The 14,527-nt window shown below is 37.4% G+C and overlaps 1 protein-coding gene across 2 annotated transcripts; it reads left to right on the top strand.

The window, feature by feature from the left end:
* The first annotated feature begins 21 nt into the window (after positions 1 to 21).
* LOC139145276 (deoxynucleotidyltransferase terminal-interacting protein 1-like) lies at positions 22 to 14,169 on the top strand. Of its 2 annotated transcripts, none has more exons than XM_070716321.1 (11): positions 22 to 232; positions 3,457 to 4,000; positions 4,941 to 5,026; positions 5,522 to 5,627; positions 7,704 to 7,802; positions 8,490 to 8,579; positions 8,791 to 8,838; positions 9,302 to 9,426; positions 9,737 to 9,797; positions 10,349 to 10,473; positions 10,966 to 14,169. In XM_070716321.1, exons 1-11 carry the CDS (start codon positions 168 to 170, stop codon positions 11,090 to 11,092), a joined length of 1,476 nt encoding a protein of 491 aa, XP_070572422.1. In that variant the 5' UTR covers positions 22 to 167; the 3' UTR covers positions 11,093 to 14,169. The 2 variants fall into 2 exon arrangements, with proteins under 2 accessions (XP_070572422.1, XP_070572423.1); XM_070716322.1 differs by lacking the exon at positions 22 to 232 and adding an exon at positions 1,846 to 1,977.
* The last annotated feature ends 358 nt before the right edge of the window (positions 14,170 to 14,527 follow it).

Below are 14,527 nucleotides of genomic sequence, written 5' to 3'. Positions count from 1 at the left end.
TTTATTATGGATAACTCTTCATTTTGCTTATAAAATATGAAGAGAAAATCAGGTAGCACCTGGTCAACAAAAACGATGGTCAGCGAAAGGCACAAATAATAATCAAAGAAATTGTGAATATTTTTGTGACGTCATGAGAAGGTCAAAGGGAGAGTTTTGTTACCAAGATGGCGGAGCGTTTACAGAGCACACACGTCGATCAAGAGAGACAGCCGTCAGTTATCGCCAAACAGTGAGTATCCCAGTGGTTTTTGATGCTGTCGATGCCATCGTCCTGTCTTACTCGAACACTTTGATCCGTTTTTGTCGTATTTTCATTTTTATTGCCAACATTAAAATGTTTCTTTGGGCGACCTCTGTCGGTGCAGTGTCCTCACACGTACACACTAACACAGCGCCAAAACATATGAATGTTTATACATTGTTGAACATGTACGCTGTACAGTACGCGTTGTTCACCGATGCACTATTGTCATATGGGTCTTCTGCCCGCAAGTGACAAAGAATTGTGGTTTCAACTTATGTTTTATTCCCGATGAAGGAAATTTAGATCAGGTGTTCGCCATCACTTCCGTAAGAATTGTTGTCCGGGGACATGGGGGACCTCACGATATAACGTCATTGACGAAACCGGTAGTTGTATTACGGTAGCACAAGCACACTAGCAGAGAGCAGGCCATTTCCGGGTAATACCCTAAACAAGTATTTTACGTTTGATGCTTGTTAACGTGTACGCATATTAAGAAATATCTAATGGCATAAACGTGTCTTGCTATAATGACATTTGATAAGAGTGCGTGGTTTGACATTTATCATGTATCTCTATACTTTCTATTAAGAAAGGGATTAATGGGAAACGTTACCACTGCTAAATGGCAGGCTGTGCCGCCCACACAAACGCGAAGCCATATTGAACTGAGAAAGACGCTTCTTATTCACACCTTCCAAACCAAAAGATAGTGCAATAAAATACGGACCTAACGTAACCTCTGTGGTGGTTTAACGGTCTTAATAACCTTGGAAGTCCATGGTTTCGTATGAGTTGCATGTCCGCAATATCATTATCAATTCAGTTGTCTCAGATACAAAAATACATTATTCCAGGAACAAGTCCATCAATCTTTGTAGCTTGGTAATCCCACCCACGTGTTTTACAATTGTCAAGTTGGGTTTTTCAGGACTTGTCCATTGCACGAAATGCACTTAAGCTTCAATTATTTAATTTTTAAAAGCAGTCACATTGATGTCAAACAAAAATGTGTTTCAACAATTTTTTTCCTGTCTTTAACATGAGACAGATCACTTTTTTCACTGATGTTACACGTAAGAATTCGTTCAAATTAGATCTTTAACCATTGAACATCATCATAATCCAATTATTAATTCAAAATATATGTCAAATATTGAGTTGTCATCTTAACAAAAGGTAAATGATAGTCAATTCATTGCTGCATTGCAGAATACCTAATTCATTAGGAAAATTCTTATTCATGTGCTGGTCCATGTGATTTGGTGGGCTGTTGCCATTTAAGACTGTTTATGTCCCAAAGTTTATGTAGGTGTTCCTTGTCCAATTATTTCTTTGTATAGCTGTCATGTCCTGTAGGATAACAAAGAATCATGGTTTCTTCTTTAACATGTTCAATTTCTAATTAAAAAACAATCTGGTCTGCCTGTTTAGTCTGTGGTCTTGAGGTTGCACAATTCAATAAAGAGCGAAAACATCACCGGCAGTAACTATGCCATTGTTCTCTAAACAAAAACAAGGTGAACACAACCGTTGAATGACATTGATCAAACAATAGTCTAGATGCGTGACCAATATTTGGGGGTCACATCCGGTGTTGTCATAATACAGTATCAGGGTTCGTTTTGTGCACAGTCTGTTTTCCAGTAGCTGTGGTCTGGAAGCAAACATCAAGCTCTTGTCTCCACTCTGACCAGGCAAATTCTTTTGGACAAAATGTTTTTCCCAAGGTATGTCAAGAATGTTGCTGATTTTCTGATTTTGTAAAGATTTTGTCTCAAAAGTTTAGACTATCCTGTTAGGGAGAAGCTGAAGTGTTATTTCTCTGCACATTGAACAGGGACAGAGCCTCTCATTCAGACTAATTTCCTGTTTGAAGTGCAAACAGTATTTATATTTCAATGTGTTATCACCAAACTGTCCAACCTGTGTATGTCTGTAACCACAAAGCAGAAGTGGCAAAATGTCACACGACCAGGCAAAAATCTGTATCATTTTTCTCCATCCTTTGTACTAGTACCTGTATTTTCAAAGGTGTGTCACGAGCCAATAACAATTATTCAAGCATCCAGCTCTTTCAATTTGTAATGATGATCACATAAAAAGTGTGCCCTAAAACTTATAGAAGTACAAAAAATAATCAGTGATTTATGATTCAACTCAGTTCTCAGAATTGCTTGTGTAATGGTACAAGTTATACAATCAGTTCAGAGAATTGTATTACATTGTAAATCACTGATTACTGCATCTGCAGTATAATCTACCTGCATGTTATATGACTATTGGCTCACAAGGTTTGATAATGTAAATAAACGGTAGTTTTTTTATCATGATGATGCTGTATCTTTAACTCCCAGTACCAACTTTAATAAAAGAATTAGATTATTTTAGTTCTGACCAAGTTTGGAATATTTTCTCAAACTAATTACAAAACAGTGCAGTGATATCACTGGTTATCCTAGGGTTGTTTGTGCCTCCAATCCATAGCATCCTGCTTCACCATCAAAATAATCAGTTACAATTCACACAGTAGTAATGTCACCCAGTTTGATGTGAAACAGTTTAAGTTACTTGGAGGCTGCGGCAGAAGAAGTTTGTAAATATGTTTGCCTCTGTCTGGTTGCTCCAGTGTTGCAGCCAGGAATTTGAAACCAATGGACACTCTTACCCCCACCCTTTACTTTTAGGGACATTTTTCACATTTTGGGGACAACATGTGTCAGTTGTGAATCATATTTTGTATTATATTTTTACAAATTAGTTTCACAAATAATAACTCAAGCTACCGGGACTGCATCACTATGCTTACATTTCAGGGAAGTAATTGTAGCAGCTATTATACCGCATCTGTCGCCAATCAGAGAGCTCAGTAGGACTACAAGCAAGTTATAATATCAAGTGCAGCGTTTTAATTACTTCTAATCACAGCTCCGAAAGTATGAAAATATAAGCCTAAAAACAATCATGCATTGCAAAACAAAGGTTATCGTCAGTGTCAGAAAGTATTACTTGGAGACTACACCAACACAGTGGACTCATGAGTGCACCTGAGGTGACCTGCAGTATGCAAGAATAAGGGACAACAGGTTCGATTTTGGGGACATTGTCACAAGGGCAGGTCCTGCCTGCAACACTTGTTCATCATGTATCACTTTTCCAATTTTTTTTAGCATTTTTGACATTCTCTTGTTTTGAAATATCCTTTTCAGAACTGTGAGTCAACTTATGTCCCAGCATCAGCCTCAACAAGCACATCACCAGCCAACAGCAAATGTTGCTGCACTTGGAGTGCGAGCTACAGTACCTGGTAACTTCCACACAGCCTTGAGCAATCCACTCACTGCACTTCTACAAGAGCCAGTCAATGTTCCTACTGGATACCCTGGACACTTATTTGCTCAGCATCATCAAAATAAACCGCCGCTCGCTCCCCCGCCACCTCCTTCACACACAGATTTTGCCCGGCACACCTTGCCTCGGTTTCCAGCGCCCCAACCACCGGCGGCCCATCACCATGTGGCAGCTGCCCATCACCACATTCTTCAGCAATACGCACAAGGACAAAAAGTAGCCGGCTTTGCATCAGGGGAAGGATTGGATGGAAGCCTGTCCAAACAGACCAGGCCGCAGCACATGCCGCCGATCAATATGACTACAGAGAAACCGCAAAAACCGTCACCAGTACCAGTACAGCCAGCAGCACCACTTCCACCACCACCACCTCCCCCACCGGAACCGAAGATGGTCGAAATTGTAAGTTATCACTGTTTTTGTTTTCTGATGAAATTCAGCTGTGCTAGTCTAGTGGTATGAATTCCTTATCTGTTGTTGGTACATGCATTTATATTAATTTGATGAAGCTCACTGAAAGTGAGCCAAGAACTGATCGAAAAATCTGAAGCTAGAGCCAGAAAACTTACAGATAAAAAGTAAAATCATATATGTACTTCCTCCAACAACTGCAAAATATTACAATTAAAAACACATTTGAAAAAAGTAAGATGCACTTTTACTAAACACTGAAATTTGTGAAAAATTTTTCAAAAACGCACATAGAAAGTAAGATGTGCTTTTACTTACAACTGTAAACACAGATGGCATTTTTTCAGCGTTGACTGTAGTTCACAAAGCTTTCACCAAATATAGGAAATTGAAGTGGCCAAATTTTTCCATGCAGGACCAGAAAACCGTTTGAAAGACACCTGTTGTGCTCAACAGTCCCAAAGAAAGATTGCTGATCAGTCAGTTGGTGAACAGATTACAACTAACACAGTACTCCATTGTGCAGTGCAATAGAACAGCAACATTCAAATAATTAGAGGATTATTAATCTGAAGGCCATGTCATTTATACTGGGTTTATATATCGTGTTTTATTTTAAGTATCTTTTCCTGGTTGATTGATGCCCAATGCAAAATGGTTATCAAATCTAAATACAAGTCTGTGTGTGTTTCAGTTGATAAGCTGATAAAGCTGTCTGCAGTCTTAGCATAGACTCTGCAGGGTCTATGGTCTTAGGAGTTACTACATGAAAAATGCCTGCCATCTTGGAAAGGAAAATTCAAATCCCTGCCACAATGGAATGCCACCAGAATCTCTTTACGTACAACCGTGATGGTTTGTGCTAAGCTTTTGGTGAAAACTGCAAGCTGATTGTCAAAACTTTAACTTAATCTCTGTTTTTCTCTTTCAGCCAAATCCATTTTGTCTTACACCACAAATATTTCCCACCAGGGTCAGTAGACTAGTCAGAACAGAAGAATCACACTACAATACGAGGTGAGAAAAAAAATCCAAAAATCATATAACGATCACAGTTTCACCCCAATACATTGACACTATATTTCAACTATTGGTATGTACAGCTTTGTGTTTCACTGAAAGTGTCTCTCAGCAGAGGCAGTCGCCACATTCTTTTCTGCCCACTCAGGACTTTTGTCATGTTTGAATTTTTCAAATTCCTTTTTCCCTCTCAAGGATTGTTTACCGCTAAGATTACCTAAGTGCGGTTCAGATTCTGGCTCATTGATTCAACCCTCAGGGGTTTTCAAAATATGCAAATTGAACACAAATGAAGACTGACATTGCAGGATTTTGAGTTTAGGAACTACGTAGTAGGATTAGTCGTCTGTGCAGACAATGTTTTAAATCATTGTTCAACCTAAAAATTTAAAGTATGCCTTCTGCAAAAAGGGAAATTCAGGTTCTTTGACCGAGGAAAATAGTTGGAAAATAATTACATACAAGTAAACTTTATGTGTTTTTTTTGCATAGGAATGGTGGTTGTATAAACCCAGCAAAAGCTTTAGATCTGCTAAGAGCTGTCCTTCAGAGTTCTATAAATAAAGAAATCAAGAAAGTCATGGACAGGTATCGACAGGTAAGTGATACATGTCACAGTTTTGTCACTATGCCTGGTTTCCCAGTACGTAGGTGGGACCACACCTCTAGAAATACTGACGTAATGCATAAATATAGTGGCTGTGACAGAGTTGAGGTCATGACCTCGTACTGAGTTGGCTCAAAACACCAAGTCAGGTTTGGCTAACTAATATCACAGGACACCAAAACAAACTGAAAGAGCAACAGTTCTTTCTTTGTCATCCTGCTACTTGTAAACTTTGAAGTACATTTATGTCATATTCAAACTTTTGCTCGCAATCTGGTAAATTTACCCAATAGATCCCAGTTTTGAATGTCATGTGGTTGTTGGTTTTGAAAAAAGTGAAATGACTGTTTACAGAATGAAAAGGTTACAAAAGTAACATTTTTCCAGGAAAATTATTCGGCCTTCAATAGTGTCCGTGTTTGTTTTTCTTTTTCATTGACTCAGAGAGGTTAGATGGAATGTTATGAAAAATTGAGAAAGAGACTCTGTGTATTCACAACAGGTTTCGTTTCTTCTACTGTTTTCTGTATCACCAAAATCTGTGTGTGAAAATTTAATCAGTGATACTATTGTTAAAATGTCTGTGTTGTACTGTTATAACTGACTACAAAGGGCAAACTGATTTTTAGTCCCAACGGACACCGTCCGGGGGGACTTATAGGTTTGGTCATGTCCGTGCGTGCGTCCGTCCGTGCGTGCGTCCGTCCGTCCATCCGTTCACGCAGATATCTCTGAGATGCCTTGAGCGATTTCATTCAAACTTGATAGAAGGATTACTTCATATGGCATACAGATGCACGTCAATTTGTTTTGTGATACGATCCAATATGGCCGCCAGGCGGCCATTTTATTACGATTTTTTCATGTACAGAGCCATAACTCAGGCATGTTCCAACCGATTTTATTCAAAGTTGGTACAAGGACATTGACCAATGTCATACAGATGCACGTCAATTTGTTTTGTGATACGATCCAATATGGCCGCCAGGCGGCCATTTTATTACGATTTTTTCATGTACAGAGCCATTACTCAGGCATGTTTCGACGGATTTTATTCAGAGTTGGTACAAGGACATTGACCAATGTCATAGATATGCACATCAATTTGTTTTGTGATACGATCCAATATGGCTGCCAGGCGGCCATTTTATTACAATTTTTTTCATGTACAGAGCCATTACTCAGGCATGTTTTGACCGATTTTATTCAGAGTTGGTACAAGGACATTGACCAATGTCATAGATATGCACATCAATTTGTTTTGTGATGCGATCCAATATGGCCGCCAGGTGGCCATTTTATTACGATTTTTTCATGTACAGAGCCATAACTCAGGCACGTTTCAACCGATTTTATTCAAAGTTGGTACAAGGACATTGACCTATGTCATACATATGCACGTCAATCTGTTTTGTGATACGATCCAATATGGCCACCAGGCGGCCATTTTATTACGATTTTTTCATGTACTGTACAGAGCCATTTCTCAGGCATATCTGCATGTTTTGACCAATTTTATTCAAAGTTGGTACAAGGACATCGACCAATGTCATAGCTATGCACATCAATTTGTTTTGTGATGCGATCCAATATGGCCGCTGTGCGACCATTTTGTTACGATTTTTTTCATGTCCTGAACCATAACTCAGACATGTATCAAGCGAATTCATTCAAAAGTATTTTTATCACAGACCTAATGAAGAGGACTCTATCCTCTTTGAGGACCTGTAATCAAAGTACCGATTAACAAGTGGGGACTGTGTCATCAACGATGACTTGTATATTGTGAAATGCATAACTGTACAATGTAGGATCTACCAATGAGGGCGCTATTTATCCCTCCCAAATGCAAGGTTTTGAAGACACCAAATGAAGATTTCCGGAAAAGTTAAAACAAAATTCTTAAATACATGTACAATTATTATCATGATTGATAATATTTCATCAAATATTTTATTGTTTTACAATTTTAGTTATCAGTTGTTTCTTTTTACCCATAAATTTCACCTGTTATTTGTTAGACTATTTTTGACTGAACCTTTGTGTGTGTGTTTTTGTTACAAACAGTATTTTGATGCTGCGGCACAGAATGTGAAAGAAAACTACGGTGAAAAAGCAGTAACAGAGGCTAACATAATGAGTACTTTTCAAGATGCATTAGAACAGGTTAGTGGTTATAATGTGAATCCAGTGGTCAAGTTCAAATGAGAGGTTGTATAAACATTGCGTGTCAGATGTTAAAGCAAACTTTTGAGACAGTCATGATTTTTCAGTGTTTGCCACTCAACCTTTATGAGTCCTAAATGTATCAGTCTGCGTTACAAAGAATTTACTCAAATTGCATGCTCAGTGTCTCACCTCTGCGTGAAGAAGGGGAAATGAGACGTTGCATATAAAACTGGAATGTTTAATGCAAAATGATAGGGTCTTTACACAGACATCAACCAGAGAAAAGCAGTGTGAAAATGTTTTGCTTCCCAGGGTAGAAGTTTCACATCTATTTTAAGGCAAACTATCTTTTTCATCAAATGGAAAGACATTGAAATTATTCATAAATTCTTGAGGATTCACTCCTTTTAATGGCTAGGTGTAATTATATACACTTTGACTATGATATTTCGTACAGTATGATATAAATCCCAACCGTCCAACTTGGCTGTAGTAAGTAGAAGCATTCTCCAAAAATGTGGCAGTGAAAGGTGTTATACTTTCCAATTGGCAATGTAAAGTTCGAAAATATTGGCAATGCAGAAGCCAAAGCAAGGCTTACGACTGCCGCTCAGTCCCCTCATATGTGGACCACAGTTTACATTCTAATGAAAGAGTTTTCACCTTTCCTTAACACTCTTTCAGGCAAAAGAAGTCTTCAAGTGTGATGAGACGTCAAGTATAGCGTCCGGGAAAACAGACCAGGAAGAAGGAAGGGATGAACCGGCAAAGAAAGTAAGTGTTAGCAACGGCATTGTAAATTCACCGGCACTGAGTCCTTGCAGTGGTGAGTTCAGGATGACTCCAGCTGTTTGCAAGTTCATGAACTTGTCAGGAAATGATTGAGTTTTGCCTTTTGGTAAACAATGGACCATGGTTACTGATAAACCAACATTTTGTGAAGCACTACCTTTTGTTTGACAATATTGCTTTTCCTTGCTTTCAGAAATTCAAGCCTCTTACAGAAGCTAGTTTTCCTCCGTTGGTTAGAAAGGTAAATACTTTAGTTCATTGGTGTGAAAAGACGATTGAAAAAAGACTGGTACGGCCAGTGTACCTGAAGAAATCTAGGCCCAATGTCCATTATGAAAATAATCAGCTTTTCCTAGCAGCCTCGGTAGCTTTATGAACAAACTTGACCCCCTAGGATGATGATCATGTGTAAAATTGTTCAGTGTGGGCCCAGTGTTTGTCAGTCCTGCAGTCCAGCCTACTGTATGTGAGAATCCTCTGATATTTACATTACTTTTTGTACTGGCATCAAAAAATATGTTGCAAAATCTTACTAGATTTCAAAGTAAAAATCAATGAGGAATGATTTCTGTTAAAGTTGCCAAAACAAGGCAATTTTGTTATTTTTATTCTGGTAACTTTAAACACCTACCAACATAAGACACTATTGGAGCTGTAATGACGCAAAAAGATCGATGATCGTTTTCCCATTTCTTTCATTCCAGAGGAAAGGAAGGCCTCCTAGGGAACACAAACCTAAACCGGAACCAGTCAGGAAAGACGGCCCTAAGTGGGATCCCAATAGGCTAAATGAGGATACTTTGTTTGTCATGGGTGCTCGAGCAAATAAGTAAGTTTTATACGAAGTCACTATGAATACTACGAATATGCAGTATGTAAGTCCCCATATATATTTTTGTCTGACCACATAACGGCACAATGTGTACACTGCCCAATGTCTTAATGCAATGGTTTGGACGAGTGATGGAACTAATTTTTCTTTGGTTTCATCAACTGGAAGATCAGAGACAATGGGAAATATACAATGACAAGATCCTGAGTGGTCTGGCAACGTCAGGGAGTGATCAGATTACCAGTGTGATGTATAAATTTCATCTCTCACAATATGGTTTCATGAACATTCTGTCTCTCATTTTCAGGGCTCTTGGTTTAGGTGCAACTAGAGGAAGATTATATTCCAAACATCCAGAACTTTTCAAGGTAACTATTTTGTGTTTTGCATTCCAGTGCAACAGAATTTTAATGCACGCACATGATTCATATCAACAGTATAGTGTTGGCTGAACTTAAAACTCAGTGAGTTTTCCATGTAATCTTCTAACTCAGTCAGCTTTCAGAAAGTTTGCAACTGATGATTTTTGTCAATTTTTCTCTTGGTAAATATGAGTATATCTTTCAAAGATTAATTACCATATTATAAACGTTCAGCTTCATCCATTTCAGGATGGATTGATGGTGTTTCTGCTCATGGGCTCATCAGTGAAATTAAGAGCTTTTGATCAGATAATAAAGCAGTTTCCGTTAGAGAGCTCGCTGAGTCTGATGTTGTTGTAGTCTGTCAAATGTTGCTGCAAAGTAATTGATGACTAAAAGGGTAATTTGGAAACAAAGCATCAAACCTAATCTAGTAATTAAAAGATATACAGCTGTACCCATCATCAAAATCTTTAATGGAACACCTATAATTGAAGAAAATGGAAGAGTTTTTCAATTGGAATGTCATATTTCATATATGAATTCTATTGATCCAGTACGCAGGTGACCAAGAAGACAAACAATGGCTGTATGAGAATGGTCTTATGCCAGCTACTGGGGGCAAGGCGTTTATACTTATTGTAGAAGATATGTATGATTTATCAGAAACTGATGAATACAAGTAAGTCCAGACGCTACATTCACTCACTCGCAAAACTTTGTTTAGGCATACTTCAGTCTGTTAGTCTGATGTGATCATTTATCCAGAAAAATTGGCAAAACAGCACTTAAATTTTATACAGATAGGTACATTAAGAGGTAGCATGAGACAGACAGACAGACAGACAGAGACACAAACAGACAGAATTTGAATTGAATGGTTGATCACTTTATTCGATTGATCTTACTATACAAAAGCCTGAGAGAGAGAGAGAGAGAGAGAGAGAGAGAGAGAGAGAGAGAGAAGTGATTGATCAATAAATTCAACTGAATTTTCTGCAGAAAAGCCTGAATAAGTAATATGAAACAGGTTATTAAGAGGAATGAAATGTAATTCTCAGCAAAATTCTTTTTTTTACTCCAGCCACATTCAACATTCTCCATAACGATATATATTAATTAGTAATTATCTAACTAATGGCACCTTTCTTTCTTGCTTTCTCTTGTGTACAAGGAATAACCCAGAGCTGTGTCTGCATGAAATCAGGCCTTTCAAAGTCAACAAGAAGATTATGGAGAAGATGAAAGCATACATGAGAGCAAACAGAACAGATGGTCCATCAGACAATCAGCATGAATAAACAAACACCAAGTGTGTACATACGTACATACATGCATGCATGCATGTATACATACATACATACATACATACATACATACATACATACATACATACATGCATGCATGCATGTATGCATGCATACAAACAAGACATACATCATACATACATATATTCATACATACATACATACATACATACATACATACATACGTACATACATACATACATCATACATACATACATTCACTCTGGGATTTTATAAATCTGGTGCTCTTATTCTCCTACATTTATTATCTAATTCATAGACAATCACTCAAGCATATCAGCCAAGAGACTGATCAATATGACGTGTAATAGTTGTTGAAATTTTATGTTGAATGTGGAGAGCAACCATGTGGCCAGATTTTAAAAACTTCGAACATAATTTTAGAGTGGTGATGAACCACTGTCAGAAGAGGATTGACAGTAACCTTGACAACCATTACCCCAGGTTTGTTTGTTTGTTTGTTTGTTTGTGTCCATCACGTACATATTAGCAGTGAGTGTGATTGGAATGACAGGGACAAAATGTCCGTACAACTCAGGAACAGTCTTGAATTCTATGAAGCAGTTGACTGCATTAGCTTGAAAGCATTTTATTTCTGCAATAGTATTCAGAAAATGAAGGAGTTGCACTCACAACTTCCTTCAGTATCTTTCACACTTCATGAAAATCTGAAAGATGCGATATCACAGTGATTATTGATATATTTTAAATGTTTCTATGTATCCTTTTATAATTTTTTTTCTCTCGTATATATTCCTGTTGTCAGTACTTCAACCATCGTGTGGCTCCCGTTTGATTTTTCTTTCACTGCCAGTGAATTAAATGTTTTATTTGAAGTGAATAATTTGAAGGGGTGTTGTTAGTTCCCTGTTTTAATTTTTTGCCTAGCAGCCAAATTTTGTTGTAACGTTTTATGTCATGTAACCATGAAAGAACACCCGAAAGATTGGAGTAGATCTTTTTAAAAATGTGAAAAAAGTTGACAAAAAAGATGCAGCTGCAGAGCTAGCATAGATGTTTATGTAATATTGTCATCTCTTTTGTATTATAAGTAATATAATATTTATGTTTCAGTATCTATGTCTATATATTTGTAAACTCTGATGTGAAAGCAAACATTTGTATCTTCCAATTGCTAGGACAAGACAGCCAAACGTCTGACATTTTGTTTAACCTGCTCACCCCTATTCCCTGTGAACAGGTCCAAAATCACTATTCATAACAATGGGTTTTGGCCAAACTATTAAGGGGTTAAGGGGTGAACATTTCAAATACTATTTGCTGATCATCTGAGCTGTATAAAGTGAGTGGGCCTGCCATCAGGTTTGCTGGTCCTGTGCACATTTAACCCTTTGTACCCGGCTCAGACAAAAATATCCGCATGATGTCATAGGTCATCAGGGAGTCAGGGTGCAAAGGGTTTATGTGATATTGATGCAGTTGTGTTCACCAGTCCTTCAAATTTACTGGTCTGAGCAAAAACGGTGTCTTCAAACCTCAAACTCTTTGATTTGCTCACCCCCTGAAATTATTTGTCAAGAATGTGATGAACATTTCTACCTGAGAATTTTTAGAATATGTATTTCAACAGTGCCATGCTAGATGGAAAAATACTGTTTGAATCAAATTGAGATCTGAGGCCACTTGTTACTTGTTTTAACGATATTGAGCGTAGATGTTTGATATCAAGATGTGGCCAAAGAAATGTGCATTGTTTGTGTTCTTCACGGTCTAAACAGGATGTTCTGCAAAATGTTTGAAAAATTGTCAAACTTGTTATTTCTCATAGGTTGCAGGACAACCTCCCAACAATAATATAGGAAAATGACCAATTTCACTTTCTGTATTTCCAGAAGCCGTGTTGTAGGAATACTGCATATGTTTTCCATTTTGCTCAAATATATCTCCTCTGTGCAATGTATTTAAGGTAATTGCTTGGTTTGGCAATCTGCAATCAGACAAAATGTTTTTGTCTCCCTAAATGTGGGAATGCCATTTATTCTTTTTGTACCGCGTCAATTTTAAATTCTCCAAGTTTGTGTTTAGGAATTCAATGTAACTTTAATAATATAAGTCCTGTTTGTAAATATGTATATTTAGATGCATTGTCAGTTTTTTCCCCCCCAGGATAAGAAATTGTAAATATGAAATGTACAATGTAGTGTAATCTTACTGGGTCACTGTAGGTCAGTGACCTGAAAGGTCACAGGTCATGATATTTCTCTGATCTAGGAAATATGAAAGTCTTCCCATGTAGACCATTATTTTAGCATGGTTGAATGTCTATTCCTTTAAATGCATTTTTCCTTTGTGTTTTTACCCTGAATGTTGTAAAAATTAATGAATTCTTCCAGTTGCTCAACCAGTCAGGATTGGTTCTCATTTGAGTATTTGATAAGACGACAGTTGGCATCCCTTGTTTCCTCAAAGACATCAATTTAGCACCTTGAAGCTTGAAATCAAATATATGAGTTTGCTCATGTGCAAAATAATCTGTGACTGAGTATTATAAAAACACTGTCTGTGTATTCTTTCTGTAAATCTTCAGTCCCAGTGTTTGCAGCACTGGACACTAGGACTTATATGAGTTACTTAGGTTGTTGAGGGCTTTGATCTCAGAAAGATGAATGGTATTTTATGATTTCTGCCCCTCCCCTCTCTCCCTACCCCATGGGATGATCTGTCACTTATAACGATCTGGCAGACAAGTATAGACAACAAGACTGTATGTTTCCGCACAATGTTGAACAATGATACATTTGACACAGTTCACTAAAATTACATGTGTACATTTATCAGTTCAGTTGTCCCCACCAATTTCAAAGATAAAACTGTATACCTATCCGATGCCTGTATATATATCAGTTCAGTTGTCCCTACCACTTTCAAATATAAGACTATACCTGCCCAATGCCAGCAATATTTGTTTCATGTTGAATGTTTATAGGTTGAAACAATGAACAACACTGACGGCAGTCTTTGCTGAACAGTTGTATGCACCTATTTCTTTGAATTTCTATGAAATGAGTAAAGTTACAGATGCCATGTTAGCATAGCCTCAGACAATTTTTTACTTGAAAGCTTTTCAAAGTATGTTGATTTTTGTAAGATTTAAAGTGAATAAAAACAGCTATGGGAGACTTTTCACATCACAAAAAAGTTCGACAGTGTTTTTTTGAAGTGGACTCCTGTTCCATTTCATTTATTTGTTTGTTTGTTTGTTTGTTTGTTTGTTTATGTGTTCATTTATTCATTCATTCATTTATTAGACTATCTTTTAATTTGTTCATTGACACAATGAATTTTTCAGACATCAGATGTAGATCTCAGATATGTGAGATTTTTGGCCGATGAATATTCTCCTTTGATAACAACTGATAAGTTCATGTTCAGAAATACATTCATAAC

This window comes from Ptychodera flava, chromosome 12, assembly GCF_041260155.1.
Source record: "Ptychodera flava strain L36383 chromosome 12, AS_Pfla_20210202, whole genome shotgun sequence".
Classification (NCBI taxonomy): domain Eukaryota; kingdom Metazoa; phylum Hemichordata; class Enteropneusta; family Ptychoderidae; genus Ptychodera; species Ptychodera flava.
Note: the sequence above shows the minus strand (reverse complement) of the source record. Positions and strands in the feature narration are given on the sequence as shown.

Bases quoted from the DNA above. Each gene is read 5' to 3' on its own strand.
- LOC139145276 (XM_070716321.1), top strand. From the start codon at position 168: ATGGCGGAGCGTTTACAGAGCACACACGTCGATCAAGAGAGACAGCCG. The intron at 8,839-9,301 runs GTAAATACTTTA...CTTTCATTCCAG, and splicing joins TTCCTCCGTTGGTTAGAAAG to AGGAAAGGAAGGCCTCCTAG. The intron at 10,474-10,965 runs GTAAGTCCAGAC...CTTGTGTACAAG, and splicing joins TCAGAAACTGATGAATACAA to GAATAACCCAGAGCTGTGTC.